The following is a 16339-nucleotide window of genomic DNA, read 5'->3' on the forward strand; positions in this document are numbered from 1 at the left end:
CTCCTCCTAGACTCTTAGATACATCGAACACGTTGGGGTTTTTTTTTAATGAGCCCCACGGTCCGGTCCACGTGGTGGCCTTCAATAGAGGAACTAAACGCCCTCCCTCCCGCCGACGCTATCACGTGAAGTCTGAGCGTGAGCTCATGAAAAAAATCCAGGTTTTTTTGTTGGGTTAGATTGTCGCGTAAACAAAACAGCCAATTCCTTAGTAGTTCAGCACACCGGTGTGTTGGAGAGTAAACCGACATTTGCAAATGTAATTGTACATGTGTCAAACCCGGGTGGTTGCGGGTTTGACACATTTACATTTACGCGATCTAACCCCCCCAAAAAACTTAACGTATATTGGTCGCGAAAGTCTACGTCTTAAACCAAAAGACGATAATGTAGGGCAGGCTGAGCCCTGAGGCTGAAACGCTTTTCTCGAACATAGAACTTTGACAACACCTTTCGTTCCTCTACCCCTGAATGTTTTATTTCCCCCCCCCCCCCCCTAAACACAAGGTCACGCTACATTGGTTGAGCCAACAGCTCACCTCCGTGAGCGCGGATATGCAATTACCGTACAGTATTGCAAATGAGTAAGGGGAAAAACCGAACTGGCTGCATTCACGTAAGAAAGACTCGGTCGTAACAGCCGTGTGCTTTATTGAAGCCGGTCGCAATAGCAGTGCACGTGCAAGAACGGCGATGATCCCCGGGCACAGCAGCTTGGGAGGAGCCGCGTGGGGTCACGCACGGCTGACCCCACCGCGTAACCCACGCTCGAAACGCCACACGTTCCACACGCGCAACATCAATGTCGCATTAGCATAAACCCGATGGTGTGGAAAAAATCCCTAAAACCGCGCGTAAAACACGATGCGTGTACGTGCACGTCTATCTCGATACGCCACAGCACCACACACGCTTCCCACAGTACCCGCTACTCAAAATAACGCGGGGGAAAGTTTCCTTCACCCCTTTAGTTGAACATTGCAATATTGTCGTCTCAGTCCGTCTTCAACAACTCTCCGAAATGCAGTATACAGTATGCAAGCGTGAGCCGGTGGTTTCAGTCTACATGTATCGTCAGTTTATCAACCTTGTTTTTACGTGCTCATTTCACCATGATCATCCACCACCAATCCACTGCTGGATGATGGCCTTCCCAAGCCGTCCGCATCTCTCACTATTCTGAGATGCAGCAGTCCACCTAGTACTTGCCCAGGAGCAGGTTGTAATCTTTTAATCAGGAAAAGTGTATTGAATTTTAATTCTTTATATTCACCCTAGTGTATTGTACGTTGAACTTTTTTGGCAACGTACGCAGCCAAAACTGTGATAATCGGAGGTGCGGGGGGGTGGGCACAACAAACTAAACACAGGGTCCGGCGATTATACGGGAGAACCCAGTGCACTTATTCAATTAGTGTGTGAAACCCCGCAGGACGCACGCAATTAACTATGATTTTAAATACGTGATGCGTCTTGCAGTGCTGCTTAACAGTCACCACGACTTTCCACCGCCTTGTCCACGTCACACACGTGCACATAAGCTACAACCACTTCCTCTCTGTCACTGTACTGGTTTTTTTTTCCAGTTTGCTCAGAACTGCTATTTTACTTGCATACATACGAGTTTTAGCAGCTTTAAAGACAAAATGGAAAACACCTGGCTGACGTACACCTCGCACCCCAGTGGCTTGGCACTCGGCAAGAACCGGCAACCTGCCCAATGCAGCCACTTAAGTCTCATACTGTCCATATTCTCCTAACCAAAGATTCATCATGGAGCCATCAGTACCAAGGGCTTTTTGGTTGTGCTAACTTGTCATGCCACGGTGTATGGACAGCGAGCACGAGAAGCAGCACAACGCGAGGAATGCATCTACATCGAGCCAAGGAGGTGTCTTCTTTGGTCTCCTGGCCTTGCACTGGTGCCCAGAATCTGGGCAGGTTCTGCAGAGACCAGCAGCGCGCACCCCGGTCCACACCTGTCAAAAGTCCCCGCCGCAAGGAATTCCTCGTCACCATTTATTTACAGAAGCATCACTCATTTGGCTGTTGTTTTTAAGACATCCTGCATGCACTGGTTGCAATGCTGGTGACACTCACATTGTGCACCACATGCCTTTAAATGTTCATCTAACCAGTGTATAGAATGCTGGCCAATCAGAAGAAAGTGAACTAATCCAAGCCTTTATGTAGTCCTTGAAAGGCAAGGCTTGTTCACTGGAATGAAGTCACATCTGTGCAAAGTCAGAAGTGATGTGCCGTTTGGCTAAATCTAAACGCCATGTAGGACGTCATCTTCGAGCAGCTCAGCAAACCAATCTCCGTCCTCCTCTCCTGATAAAACACAAATGCCCACACAATTGCATGTTACATCATTTCATCCGGGCAGCAACAAAGACTTCACCAAGACAAGGCCGATCAAATAAGAGTATTTCTCATTCATATATTTGGAGGTTGCTTGACAGCATTTGAGTTCTGAGTCAGGTGATGTTATGGTGTAGCAGCCACCCAAGTGTACATTGTGCATAACAAACCTGACTTGGCGCAGGGGTCAAACAACTCCAACTCATGTTGGGAAAGTCCAGCTACAGGAATAGAGGCCAAGCTGGGATCCCTAGCACCAACATCCTCACTCTTGTCACTTTTGTTCTCGCTTTCTCTCTCGTCCATGCTTCTACCCCCTTTGTATTGCCCCTGGGTGTCCTCCATCTTCTCTTCTTCATGCAGGCCTTGTCCCTCTCGTGGTGCCTCAATCTTCATATCTAGTGTGGTGGTGACTGGGGCTGTGTCTGTGGTATCAAAGCCAACATGCAACCATACATGAAATTAGAATATTGTTTAAATGTCATTCTATTTTATAAAATTAAATCAGCTCACATCCATGTGCGAGGTGCATTATTACATCCCAGGATCATGAGATGGTAACGGCCTTGGGGGGCCTTCATCCAGCAGTGGATGGATAATTGCTGATAATTAGATTTCCTATTATACAAAAGAAAATTGTATAAACCTTTCCAATGCACGGATACAACCCAATAATCTTGCTATTTCTCTTTAATAAAACACCCCTTCATTAAAAATATGTTTGGCAGCAGGTGCATCCTCACCATATGGAGGTCCCGCCTCGTCTAGACATAGATCCGTGGAGATGACACAATCTTCTACTCCGCTCACAGACAGCGTGGAGGTGAGGCCATCCAGCAGATCCAAGTCCTCATCTGCAACTTGAGGCTGGCAAACAGCTGATGACGCGCTGTGTGAGGGCTGGAGTGCAGGTGGTATGGTGGTGTTGGCAGGCAGCGGCGGAGTGGATGGCGGGGAATCGATGCCCGGTAAAGGCAGCAGTGGTTCGGGCAGAGATGGCAGAGGAGCAGACTCTCCTAACTCATAGCTATGGCCTCCCTGATTAAAAAAATGCACATACATTTGGGGTAGAAACTGATAACATATTCGTGTTTTCACGTGCGTATGTGTCACTTATGTGCGAATGGAAGCTTTTGTCGTGTGATTCGGTAGTCAACACTTTAGGCTGTGTAACATAAACTGTATCTTAGGTCTCTAGCATGTGTACAACATAAAAAAAAAAGTACTGTATTTTAAAGTAAAATTTGACTTCAAGTAAAAATCTCAGCAGTTTGATTTTTCTTGATACACAGCTAACGCCTGCTTCTGGCAAACACATGCGGCATCACCTCCAGGAAGTCCTTGAGCTGCTGGCTGTTGTAGAGTGCCGGCACGGTGGCAGCGAAGCGCAGCAGCATCTCGGCACTCGCACGCCGCTCCTCGAGCACGGCCGCCTCGAAGCGACCTCCACACACACACAGCCCCACCGCCGCTCATTACCCGCACAGGGCACACCATCAACCTCTAGCATGAAGGTCGTAGCGGGTGTTATTGTCTCGCAAATCACTTAGCGTTAATGCACTTCTGTAGGAGAAATTCATGCAGATGAAACAATTGTAGTGGTGTAAGATTTACATGGCTGCGGGAGTAAGCAAGAGTTGCTTCAATTAAGTAAGCCACAAACGCATTCGCATCGGACAAAGGAACAGTGGGGAAGAAGGGATGAGGGATTAAAACAATCAATTTCAGAGCCAAGCAAACAACCTTAATCGCCAAGTTCAATGGTGCGTGGCAGACATTAAAATGAACCTATCATAAATGAGTTGTACTTTATGCAATTAAAATAGCAGCGCAAATAGGACACTACAGCGATCACAGACATTTATTCGATCAAAGACTGCGGTAGCAACGGCGCTGCGCCACCTAAAGGTTGCCTTCTCACCAAATATTGTGGGCTTCGCAAAAGCAGGAAACTCCTCCGAGCGGCGGCGGAAGAGGTTGCGGTGGATGTAGGCCAGGTCGCGATGCAACTTCTTGAAGTCGCTGTAGCGTCTCCAAACCACGGTCTGCAACTCGCGCACAAGCAGCCGTGTGTCACATCGGTGACCCCACCCGGCGCACACACCACACAAGCTGCTACTCACGGAAAAAAACTGTGTGTGCTGGAGCTGGATGAATTGTCGGATCGGGGAAACGGTGAGAGATGGCAATGGTTTGGGGTGGGGCGAGCTTCACGATGATGGTGTTGAAAATATACACTGTGTAAAAAATATATATACACAGTACCTCCGAAATCTTCTCCGGATGTTTCCTGGACACGATCTGTGGAAGATAAGTTTACAGGTTATTAATATTTGAGGCTAGGAATTGATTTAACTGAACACATTACGGTACTGCCTACTGCACAGTTCTGACAGACCGAGGCCGACTGAGAAATACGGAACGGGTTGAGTGTGTGTAAAGGGTGGCAACTCTTCGTGCACTAAATCTCGTCGTCAGTGGAGAAAGGTGGTGACCCCTTACTAGAGCCCTCCTTCCCGGCCTGCCATGGTCAGGGCTAGTGCCAAGGCTTCAGTTCGCCTCATTGGCCATGTTTATTTGTTTGTTGTAGTACGGAGTTAGACTGATGGCCTTAATGTAGGTTGTCTTGTGGTTGTTTGTGTTGTTGTTGGACTTGCATCCCACTAGGGATTTTTGCACACAGCGTTGGTGTACGGTGCTTTTTCTGCAATATTTTTGCTGTCTTTTCTTGGATTTTCTGTTTGCGCATAGTCACGTAGTCACTTTAAGATGTGTTTCTTGTTCATGTTTTAGCTTTTTTTGTCTGTTGCGGTTGCACCCGATTCAAGAGCCGAATGGCTCACAGGGCTATACCAAAATAAATGAAACCGAAACTGAAATTGGCAACTACACGCAGTTTAGTCTTCGCCGTTAAAGAAGATTACTGAAGCCTTTCGGGCTGTAAACATTGGCTGGCCCCAGGTGCCACGTCCACCACATTCGTGATGGTCAACACAGCACCACACACACGCACACACACAAGTACGTTCATAATGAACAGGCAAAGTGCTCTACCGTAGTAACGCGCTTCTGTTAAGCCTCTCGGTACCATGTTGCCTCCACCTTTATTCAACGACGTGTTCTTAGGTCAACAAAAGAACGTCCCAGTCGGGTGTAATCGACAACAGAAACTCGAGCGATCGCCAGTAAGCGGAGGTAGAAACGGCATCCCAGGCAAGATTACGGAGGCGGAATTCTGCTCGGCTTGCAACTTCTTACACACAGCCAACCCGAATATATTTATGCCCGTGATACTGTATAGGTAACACAATCCCACCAGATCCCGGCACACATTCAATCCTCGTCACCTGAACACAATTCCCAGATTCTTGGGTCTTTCGGTAAAGTCACGAAGATATTTTGATTTAAAGCTTTCGTGACTGCAGTAATTCATATTCTTGGGTCTTTCGGTAAAGTCACGAAGATACGTTGACTACGACGTTTCGATCGCAACACAAAGCGGTCGTCATCTTCCTGATCTTCCTGACGACCGCTTGCGTTGCGATCGCAACGTCCTCGTCAACATATCTTCGTGACTTTACCGAAAGACCCAAGAATATGAATTACTGCAGTCGCGAAAGCTTTTAAGTCAAGATGTAACCAATTCCCAGACTATTCGGGTCAAACCCGTACAGGTGGCAACCGCAAGTGGGAGCCCAGAGCGTACATTAAATCGAGACGCATGAATCACTCGCGTCAAATCCCCAGCTGGCGGGGAATTCACATAAATTACTTAATCACAACGAAACACAACGACGACGACAACAACAACAACAACGCGCGTATACCGTCGCTGTACGCCCCAACCCCCCCGTGCCCGCCACGAGCCGGAGCCTCGGACTGGCCTAGTGGCGCTACCGGCGGAGAGCGCTGCCAGGCGGCTAGAGGGGTGGTGGTGGGGGGGGGGTGCCGCGGCCGCTCACCCGCGCCGTGACCTTGTACTCCGTGTGCCCGCGCTCATGGAGCCGCGGCTCGGACACCGAATAGAAGCGGCTCAGCGGCTCCTTCTCTGCCCCTCTGCGCGGCATCGCGCTCAGAGCCTCTTCGTTCACTTCTTATTCTTTCTCTGGCGGCGGCGGCGGCCTCAGCAACGCGGAGGCAGCGGCGAGCACGGGCGGGCGGGCGGGCGGGCGGTCACCGGACCCTCCCGCGGAGACACGGGGACCCGGAGACACGGGGACTTCCTCGGTGACACGGGGACTTCCTCGGTGACACGGGACGTGGAGACACGGGGACCCGGAGACACTGGACGTGGAGACACGGGGACTTCCTCGGTGACACGATGACACGGGGACCCGGAGACACTGGGACTTCCTCAGTGACACGGGATCGTGGAGACACGGGGACTTCCTCGGTGACACGGGATCGTGGAGACACGGGGACTTCCTCGGTGACACGGGAACCCGGAGACACGGGGACTTCCTCGGTGACACGGGACGTGGAGACACGGGACTTCCTGGGGGACACGGGGACGAGGACACTCCTGCGGCACGGTGACAAGGGGACGTGAGGACACGAGAGTGCGGAGACTCTAAAACATCGACAGGTCCCGGGATAAGGGGACGTGGGGCACGGGGAGACGGGAACAGAGATCGAGACCAAGAGACACTGCGACTTGGATACGAGGGGATCTGGAGATGTGGACGCAGAAGCCATGAACAGGAGGATATATGATGGCCTGTGGCTGGTTGAATAAAATTACAGAAATAATTTCCCCCAGGCATTTACCGCTTTCAATGATAAACCAAGGCAAACGTTCGGTCAAAGTGTCTTACGAAACAAACCACTGTAGACCTATAAATATTAACCCAGAAGCCACGACTCAGAGCTCCTCTTAAGAGGACTCTTGCAGCCACCTTCATAAGTGTTGGTCCCATGACCTGCACCGACGCTGGTGATATAACCACATCCAACAGGGACCCAGATATTGTCATTTCATCCCCACCATCACACATCAGTCAAATCCACAGTTTCAAGGACTTGAGACTCCTGATAAGTTTTAGTTTTGTATTCATATCCATTTCATTGTTTACTTTGTATGCCACTTGAGAACTTGGGATGTCCTTATAAATGATATTCCATCTCATGGGATTATCCGGATAAAATGTGTTTTTTTTTACTGTCATTTGGCCTTGATAATGTAACTTCTTTCGCACCGTTACCAACCATGCTAACCAGAGGTAGGGGAATAATCTTCTCCAAGAGCGGTTGACCACTCATGGGTTACTGTAATCGTGCCCTTCCAAGATCTAGTCGGGTCAAAGTGACCTGGTTTCGTTGGAACTTGATTGCGTAGGTATAGATGTGGATATGTTCAGGGGCGGAGCCAGGATTTTCAGCCCCGGGGTGACATTCAATAAATTTTAATTTCAAGAATGATTGAATGAGAAATCGGCTATACCCCACGCCATCGGTTAGCGACACACTCTGACAATGCAGTTGCACGGAGTCCGCCAGACCGAGTGTCGTACACTTAGACGCAGAATGTTTAAGATTTTCGATTTTTTAAATATTTTTTCGTGGGTGACAATTGTTTACCCCGTCACCCTCCTGGCTCCGCCCCTGGACATGTTAATGTTAGGGTTTCACACTCACCCTTGCATATTGCAATTCGTTGTTTCGTTATGTCCAGACCAGGTATTTTAAATGGAAGCAATGGAACTCATCCTCCCTGAAATGTACACGGGTTATCTATTTACAACCACTAAAACATTGCAAAGTGGTCCAGATGTCTTGTGACCCCATGTAATTCCCGAAAACATGTCTTTAAATAAGGTTTATTTAAAACAAAAATGAATATGCAAAGGGGAAAAATGTTCTGTATCAATTGATTGGGGATCACAAGACATATGGAACCCACCCTGTTGCGTACTGGTCATTCGATTCAAGTTATTACATAATTACAGGATCATTATATTTATCCACCTTATTGCAAGCCATACATGCCTGTGCATACTCTTACATCCAGTAATCGAAAGTTCTTCACGTACATTACACCAACACTGGAACTGGGGTGTTCCTTTCCTAAAATGGCACCGAACTTTACCAGAGCATTTAAAATTAGTTATAAACTAGGACTTGTGCACTTTATGAGAAAACATACAGATGTTATGTTTATGTTTACATTTTTTTTCAAGTAGAGGAATTCGTTGATAAGAAACTGAATGCCAAAACGTGTCCAGTTTGCCTTTATTAAACCAATGCTGCTGAAAAATGCACTCCCAGAAGGCCATGTGGCCGATGAAATGTGTAAAATTAAACTTTAGATTTTTAATGGAAAGACAATATGGTAAGGTGTATTGTCTACTTATTTATGTTTCTATATCTGTGGGCATTTAAGATGCAATGACATGAGGTACATTTGAAATTAAATGATATGAGAGCATTCGACAGCACCATTGTCACATCTAGATCATTCACAATCAAAATATACAATTATACTAGTAGGATATACAGCGAGTAAAAAAGAAATCAAGTATAAATGGCGAATTACAAAAATTGCATTTGGAAGAAATTGAATCTCAACTTTTCATATCAAAATATACAATACGGACTACGTGAAGAAGCTGCTATATAAACATTTGAATATGACATATCAGTAGTAGTATCGCTGACATCAAATTGAGGCTTGTATACAAAATATATGTCAGAATGTGGAAATTATGAAGCTAAATTATTAGCATGGATACAAGTTTAACAAGTACATTAAGTAGAACCTCTTTCAACATATACTGTATAGCAAAATAAACACAAATGTTATCCCTTGGTACGAGAATTTCATTAATATAGCATTGGACTCGGATCAATATACTTCAAGATACAATAAAGATTAGGGCGTTGATCAGTCCTTGTGAAGAACTTCTCTCTTCAGGGTCTCTGCGAGCAGCCTCCGTCTCTGAAGTGCTTTCTTCTCCTCCTCAGGAAGCTCCTGCAAATGAAGAGATGGCACTGCTCTGACTCATCTTTACACTGGGCCCAAGCACTCACTGATCCACCAGCCATACTTCATAGTCTCTTGTAACAGGAAGGTCTGCTAATTAATTCTTATTGGCTTCTGGAATCACAGCTGAGGGTAAGGTGGTCCAAAACTAATCAAAATCTGAACTCAGAGAATTTATAGATGGCTAAAGCATGTGCACATTATAAACCAGTGTTAAAAAGACATTGCCTAAAAGATGCTTCACCAAATCAAATTTAGATATACAAGTCCCCTTAACTAACCCAGAAGCATAAGAACTGAGGTTATTTGTGGTGAAGTGTATTGTTTATTTTCACCCAACTAGACAGTCAAGTTTACTTTGCTTTGTTTCTACATTCAGATTGGAGGATACGGTGTCTGAAGCATACAAACCTACTTAACTACAGAACTACATATTCTTGGGTCTTTCGGTAAAGTCACGTAGATAGGTTCAAAGAGAATAACAAAAATAACAAAAAACTACGTTTCGTCTTCAGGAAGACGACCGCTTGTGTTGCGATCGAAACGTCGTAGTTTTTTTGTTATTTTTTTTTTAACTATCTAGGTGACTTTACCGAAAGACCCAAGAATATGAATTCCTGCAGTCACGAAAGCTTTAAGTTAATATTTACAGAACTACATTTATTTGGACTTGGCATTGGTGGGCCACTTGTAGAGGGAGCCATGGTAATGCGAACATTAACAAACTGGGTGTCATGTGAAGTCTGGGACCGCTTGCCTGGAACTCTGCATGTGTGCCAGAGGCACTGCCAGTCTTCTCATCCAGGGACCGCCCCCTCTCCTCAAGCCTTTGTGCCGATCTGAGCCGGTCTCTCTGCTGCTCCAGATACATCCTCCTCTTTGCTATCTCCTCCTCACATAATGTCGACTGGTCCTGCATTACGGCAAGTAAACACCGATTCTATCAGTTTGTGGCTACCGGAAAACTTAACAATCACCACAACATATACAAGCATGCATAACTCATAACCTCTCACTGTAATATAGAACATGATTTATACATTATATACAATGCAAATAAGCAACCTGTGGCTGAATGCCATGTTTTATATATTTAATGTCAGGATATGGGGAAGGTGCAAACAAGGCTCACTGTGTCTTCGTTTCTGGATTGAGATGTCACAACTCTGCTGCTGGATATGTCTTCATTGCTCAGTTGCTGCTGTGAATGTCCCCCATCAGGTGGCCCATGTCCAACAGAGGCCACAACGTCCAGCTGAGTGCCCCGCGGGTAGGAGCGCAAAGGGCCCAGGGCCTTTCTCTCTGGTCCAATGCTACAGCCATCTGGTCCATATCAAACCACACAGTACATGGGTGAGCCAAACTGTAAAGATCAAACATGGGTGCTGATGTAAATAAGTCACTCACTGCCTTGTATCTTGTCCCCCAGGTTTGCAGTGGCAGCAGCTCGTGCTGCAACAAAATCCTCACTCTTCCCTCCATTTTCAGTCGTCGCACCTTCCACCAGTGCAGCATCCACTGCCCCCTGCTGTATCACACATTTCTCATTTATTACAAGTAAACATGCAATAATCAAAAACGTATGCAGAGTCATTTATAACAATAAACACACAGATCCAATAAGACATAGGCATGAAAACCAAGATGCACAAATATCATACAAACCCAATTGACCAGAGAAGTGTGCACCATGCAAAACGTGAGCAGTGTGCGTCAGCAAACCTGCCGAGGGCCAGCCGTGCTACCGGGAACATCTGGGAGGAGAGCTGGGGCCTCTGTTGTCGCTCTGGGCTTCTCCTCGGCAGCTATGCTTTCCAGCCGTCTTCTTAGCAGCTCCTGTTCATACTCCTCCTTGGAAAGCCTGCACAAGCAAGCATGTTTACACTGTCCATGAAAAGAAAACTTATCTGCATAAACACCAGTGAAGGAGAGAAGCACTTGTAATATTTTCTACAAAATGCATAATTCGTAAACATAACTAATTTCATGTCGACAAGTATTGATATATATATGTGCATATATCCAAGGGCAAAAGCCCCTGTTACATGTAAACACGTGAATAAAATTAGCCTGAACATATGAGACCATGTGAACTAACACACTGGCCATGCTGGCCATGCTGGCCACACCTGAGGGCTTCGTGTAGAGACTCGGCCTCACGGCGCTCCAGCATAGACACAGCATCCTCCCCGCCTTCCAGAAGACAGTCTGGCAGCACCCCTACGAGTACAACAAGAACCAGTCACAGCCATCATCACGCAACTACCTCCGGAATTGAATGCCAACCGCGTGCCACAACATTTTATACAGCAGCAAATGGAGACGACAGCAAGATACAGTATACACATACTTTTCCAAAACTGGCAAGATGGGTTAGGAATGTCAAGTTGGAATATATTCTTCAGTTACAACTATTGCGCAGTGGCAAAACCAAGTTAATATTTTCCTTGGGTACATTTTTGTGAAAGGATGAATACGTCCACTCACTGCAGGCTGCTTATTTACAAAAGCATAATCCTTTAGCCACTTTGAATCAAACATGCAGAGTGGCCTTAAGACTACCTTGGTGCTGGACTATGTCATTCAAGGCACGGCCCTGCATCTCCAGGTTCTTCTCCACCATCAGCTCTTTGAAGGCAACAAAATCCTCAGCAGCCCACACCGGCTTGAACGCACTCTGTGGTTCGGTTAAAGGAATAAGCAATCACAAACATTGCCCAAATGTGCCATTATCACCAAAAGAACCAAGAATAAAAAATAAAAAGGTAAGTGTAGTTTAACACATAGGCTTTCGCGATCAATATTATCCGTAATAGTTGTTTTGGGTAATTACCGGCGAAACGTCGTACTCGAATTGTATGTGGGTTTACTCTCCAACACACCGGTGTGCTGAACTACTAACTAATTTTGATTTAAAGCTTTCGTGACTGCAGGGATTCATATGCTTGGTTCTTCGGTAAAGTCACGTAGAAGGGAAACAATGCCTTGAATAAAGGTGTCAGTTTTTGTGCCAGTTAAAAGGGTAAAACCTATTCCTAAATCTTGTTTCTGGCAAAGGAGGTCTCAATGTTAATGCTCACCCCGAGCCCTCAATACTCTGATAGTGCGCTGTTTTTGAGTTGTACGCCTTTTGGCGTCTTCTGGTCCAACACCAATGGAGACTAGGCTCTAAGAAAAGCTGTCTCGGGTGTGGACCAATCAAATTCAAGGACAGTGCATATTATTATCAGAGTTGTCTTTTTTGTTTGCATTTTGACTGCTTGTGTTGTGGTCGTTGCAAACATGATGCCTTGAATAAAGGTGTCAGTTTTTGTGCCAGTTAAAAGGGTAAAACCTATTCCTAAATAAAATAATAAAAATATAAAACAATAAAATTCTCACGACGTTTCGACTGCAATCATCATCAGGTGTGGTTTTCACACCTGATGATGATTGCTTGTGTTGCAGTCGAAACGTCGTGAGAATTTTATTGTTTTATATTTTTCTTATTTTATTGTTTCCCTTCTACGTGACTTTACCGAAAGAACCAAGAACAGTAACTAATTGGCATGTTTTTTTTTTTAAAGTGACAAACCTTACTAAATTGGCCGTGTCAATTGGTGGCGGGTTTAATGACACGTTTAGATTTACGCGATCTAACCCCCCCCCCCCCCCCCAAAAAAAAAACCCCTCTATTATGGCCTGTACGTTTAATTCACATCAATAACCCAGTGCTTCCAGTTACCATGCACTGAACCGAGTCTTTCCATGTCAACGTCCGTGTCGGTGAACACCTGTGAGAGGTCACCGTGGGAAAGAGCTCGATCACAGGCTTCCAGAAAAGCCTCTTCTGAAATGCCCACCTCCTCGCAGTATTCATCCAGCAGGTCACCGACCTACACACATCCAGATGCACAGTGCAACGGCAAAAAAAAACCACGGGGAAAAAACTAAAATGCAGACGGTGAAATTAAGCCTGTTGGTGATAGTAGTGGTGGTGTAGGTGCCAATGGAACAGTGGGTGGCGATTTGCGAATAGGATTGTGGCATCGTGGAATCGTGTGGGATGGAGATGGGAGACCTTCATCCCACAGTGGGCCCACACAATAGCTGGTAACCATGATCGTGTTCATTTTGTTGACGGTAATAATTGTGTTAATACGCTCTCACCATCTTCTTTGGTTCTTTCGGTAAAGTCACGTAGAATGAGAATAAAATAATACATTGATAAAATAAAATAACACAATAAAATTCCCCAATGGATGTTACTATGGTGATGATGTTACTGACGGTGCAGTTTTACTGTGATGATGTTGATGTGTTCCTGTGATGATGATCTTAATGGTGCTGTGAATCTGACGGTGTGATGATGGTGATGTGTTTCTGTGATACTCTGATTGTAGTGATGATGTTGATGGTGTTGAAAATGGTTGGTATAGTTACTGTTATTATAGCGATGTTGATGTTGACGTGGTCGCTAGTGTTAACTGTGATTTTAGTGATGCTGTTGCTGGTGGTGGTGATGAAGATGCTTGTTTTTTATACTGTTGCTATGATTGTGGCGATGTTAATGCTGCGTACAGTTTTACTGCGGTTGTGCTGACGGTGATTGTGGTGCCACTGGCCACCCAATCACTTCGCGTGCCGTGTCCCGGCCTTCATCGGCGCGACTCGCTAACAGCACTCGCCCCAATAGTCTCTTAAAATGCTATGTGTGAGGATCTTTGTCTTTGCACTCACCACGTCGCGGTAGTGCCCGTGGATGTCGCTCAGACACAGGGGGTTCTCCTCGCCGGGCTGGAAAACTGCAGACACAGAGAGACCGCGTTAACCTTATCCCCCACCCCCACCGTCTCCATCCCAAGTCCCCGTCTCCATCCCAAGTCCCCGTCTCCATCCCAAGTCCCCGTCTCCATCCCAAGTCCCCGTCTGACCCGACTTCCCACGTCCCTCGCTCGCCCCTACCCGAGCACTCCAGCTCCATGAAGCGGCGTATCGGCTCGTCCCATCGCGGGCTTCTCAGGAAGCCCACGACGCTGTCGAGCACCCAGTCCACCATGGCAGGGCCCGAGTCCCGCCTGGGTCACCTCCGCTCGGATTCCCGACGTCCCCTCACGTCCAGGTGGTTCCCTCACGTCCAGGTGGTCCCCTCACGTCCAGGTGGTCCCCGCCCTGGCCGCGCCGCCCCCTGAACTCGCTCCCGCCGTCCCGCCTCGCACGGCCGGGGCGCGCCGCCAACGCCGCCGCCGCCGCCTCAGCCGCTCGAGGGACGCCACCGCGTGGCGGGGGAAGGGATCGAGTGGAGCCGCACGGCGTCACGGCGCAGCCCCGCAAGTCGCCTGCCCCCCACCAACCGCCGCCGCCCCCCACCACCACCCCCCACCCCCACCCCCCACCACCACCCCCCACCCCCACCCCCCACCACCACCCCCCACCACCAACCGCCGCCGCCCCCCACCAACCGCCGCCGCCCCCCACCACCGCCGCCTGCCCCCCACCAACCGCCGCCGCCCCCCACCAACCGTCGCCGCCCCCCACCAACCGTCGCCGCCCCCCACCAACCGCCGCCGCCCCCCACCAACCGCCGCCGCCCCCCACTACCACCGCCCCCCACCAACCGCCGCCGCCCCCCACCACCACCAACCGCCGCCGCCCCCCACCACCGCCCCCCACCAACCGCCGCCCCCCCACCACCGCCGTCGCCCCCCACCACCACCCCCCACCACCACCCCCCACCACCACCACCCACCACCAACCGCCGCCGCCCCCCACCAACCGCCGCCGCCCACCACCGCCGCCTGCCCCCCACCAACCGCCGCCGCCCCCCACCAACCGTCGCCGCCCCCCACCAACCGTCGCCGCCCCCCACCAACCGTCGCCGCCCCCCACCAACCGCCGCCGCCACCCACCACCGCCGCCCCACCACCAACCGCCGCCGCCCCCCACCAACCGCCGCCGCCCCCCACCACCACCCACCACCAACCGCCGCCGCCCCCCACCAACCGCCGCCGCCCCCCACCACCGCCGCCTGCCCCCCACCAACCGCCGCCGCCCCCCACCAACCGTCGCCGCCCCCCACCAACCGTCGCCGCCCCCCACCAACCGTCGCCGCCCCCCACCAACCGCCGCCGCCCCCCACCAACCGCCGCCGCCCCCCACTACCACCGCCCCCCACCAACCGCCACCGCCCCCCACCACCACCAACCGCCGCCGCCCCCCACCACCGCCCCCCACCAACCGCCGCCCCCCCACCACCGCCGTCGCCCCCCACCACCACCCCCCACCACCACCCCCCACCACCACCACCCACCACCAACCGCCGCCGCCCCCCACCAACCGCCGCCGCCCCCCACCACCGCCGCCTGCCCCCCACCAACCGCCGCCGCCCCCCACCAACCGTCGCCGCCCCCCACCAACCGTCGCCGCCCCCCACCAACCGTCGCCGCCCCCCACCAACCGCCGCCGCCACCCACCACCGCCGCCCCACCACCAACCGCCGCCGCCCCCCACCAACCGCCGCCGCCACCCACCACCGCCCCCCACCACCGCCGCCCCCCACCAACCGCGGCTGCCCCCCACCACCGCCCCCCACCACCACCGCCGCCCCCCACCAACCGCCGCCGCCCCCCACCAACCGCCGCCGCCCCCCACCACCGCCACCCCCACCAACCACCGCCGCCCCCCACCAACCGCCGCCCCACCACCAACCGCCCCCCACCGACCGCCGCCGCCCCCCACCACCGCCCCCCACCACCACCGCCGCCCCCCACCACCGCCCCCCACCACCGCCCCCCACCACCACCGCCGCCCCACCACCAACCGCCGCCGCCGCCCCCCACCAACCGCCGCCGCCCCCCACCACCGCCGCCGCCCCCCCCACCACCGCCGCCGCCGCCCCCCACCACCGCCCCCCACCAACCGCCGCCGCCCCCCACCAACCGCCGCCGCCCCCGACCACCGCCGCCTGCCCCCCACCACTGCCCCCCACCAACCGCCGCCGTCCCCCACCAACCGCCG

General features: G+C 50.6%; 2 protein-coding genes across 3 annotated transcripts; both read right to left on the reverse strand.

The window, feature by feature from the left end:
* Nucleotides 1-634: 634 nt before the first annotated feature.
* SNX15 (sorting nexin 15) lies at nucleotides 635-8437 on the reverse strand. Its single transcript, XM_032947653.2, has 7 exons — nucleotides 6327-8437; nucleotides 4630-4665; nucleotides 4286-4409; nucleotides 3693-3808; nucleotides 3108-3402; nucleotides 2535-2789; nucleotides 635-2334 (listed from the first exon to the last, which is right to left on the reverse strand). The coding sequence occupies exons 1-7, from the start codon at nucleotides 6429-6431 to the stop codon at nucleotides 2273-2275; spliced, it is 993 nt and encodes a 330-aa protein (XP_032803544.1). The 5' UTR covers nucleotides 6432-8437; the 3' UTR covers nucleotides 635-2272.
* A 138-nt stretch (nucleotides 8438-8575) lies between these two features.
* Nucleotides 8576-14592, reverse strand: LOC116939382 (cilia- and flagella-associated protein 36-like). 2 transcript variants are annotated; one of them, XM_032947652.2, is made up of 10 exons: nucleotides 14288-14592; nucleotides 14063-14127; nucleotides 13117-13218; nucleotides 11906-12020; nucleotides 11473-11563; nucleotides 11066-11204; nucleotides 10751-10871; nucleotides 10476-10666; nucleotides 10101-10256; nucleotides 8576-9331 (listed from the first exon to the last, which is right to left on the reverse strand). In XM_032947652.2, exons 1-10 carry the CDS (start codon nucleotides 14379-14381, stop codon nucleotides 9245-9247), a joined length of 1161 nt encoding a protein of 386 aa, XP_032803543.1. In that variant the 5' UTR covers nucleotides 14382-14592; the 3' UTR covers nucleotides 8576-9244. The 2 variants fall into 2 exon arrangements, with proteins under 2 accessions (XP_032803543.1, XP_075921254.1); XM_076065139.1 differs by having other exon boundaries at nucleotides 13068-13218; nucleotides 14288-14357.
* Nucleotides 14593-16339: the final 1747 nt, after the last annotated feature.

Source organism: Petromyzon marinus, chromosome 6, assembly GCF_048934315.1.
Source record: "Petromyzon marinus isolate PM22_M1 ecotype Great Lakes invasive population chromosome 6, UKy_Petmar_22M1.pri1.0, whole genome shotgun sequence".
Classification (NCBI taxonomy): domain Eukaryota; kingdom Metazoa; phylum Chordata; class Hyperoartia; order Petromyzontiformes; family Petromyzontidae; genus Petromyzon; species Petromyzon marinus.

Bases quoted from the DNA above. Each gene is read 5' to 3' on its own strand.
- SNX15 (XM_032947653.2), bottom strand. From the start codon at position 6,431: ATGCCGCGCAGAGGGGCAGAGAAGGAGCCGCTGAGCCGCTTCTATTCG. The intron at 4,410-4,629 runs GTACTGTGTATA...CGCGAGTTGCAG, and splicing joins ATCCGGAGAAGATTTCGGAG to ACCGTGGTTTGGAGACGCTA. The intron at 3,809-4,285 runs GTGAGAAGGCAA...GTGTGTGTGGAG, and splicing joins TGCGAAGCCCACAATATTTG to GTCGCTTCGAGGCGGCCGTG.
- LOC116939382 (XM_032947652.2), bottom strand. From the start codon at position 14,381: ATGGTGGACTGGGTGCTCGACAGCGTCGTGGGCTTCCTGAGAAGCCCG. The intron at 12,021-13,116 runs GTGTTCACCGAC...ACCGAACCACAG, and splicing joins CCCACGGTGACCTCTCACAG to AGTGCGTTCAAGCCGGTGTG. The intron at 11,205-11,472 runs GTGTGGCCAGCA...TTGCTTGTGCAG, and splicing joins TCTCTACACGAAGCCCTCAG to GCTTTCCAAGGAGGAGTATG.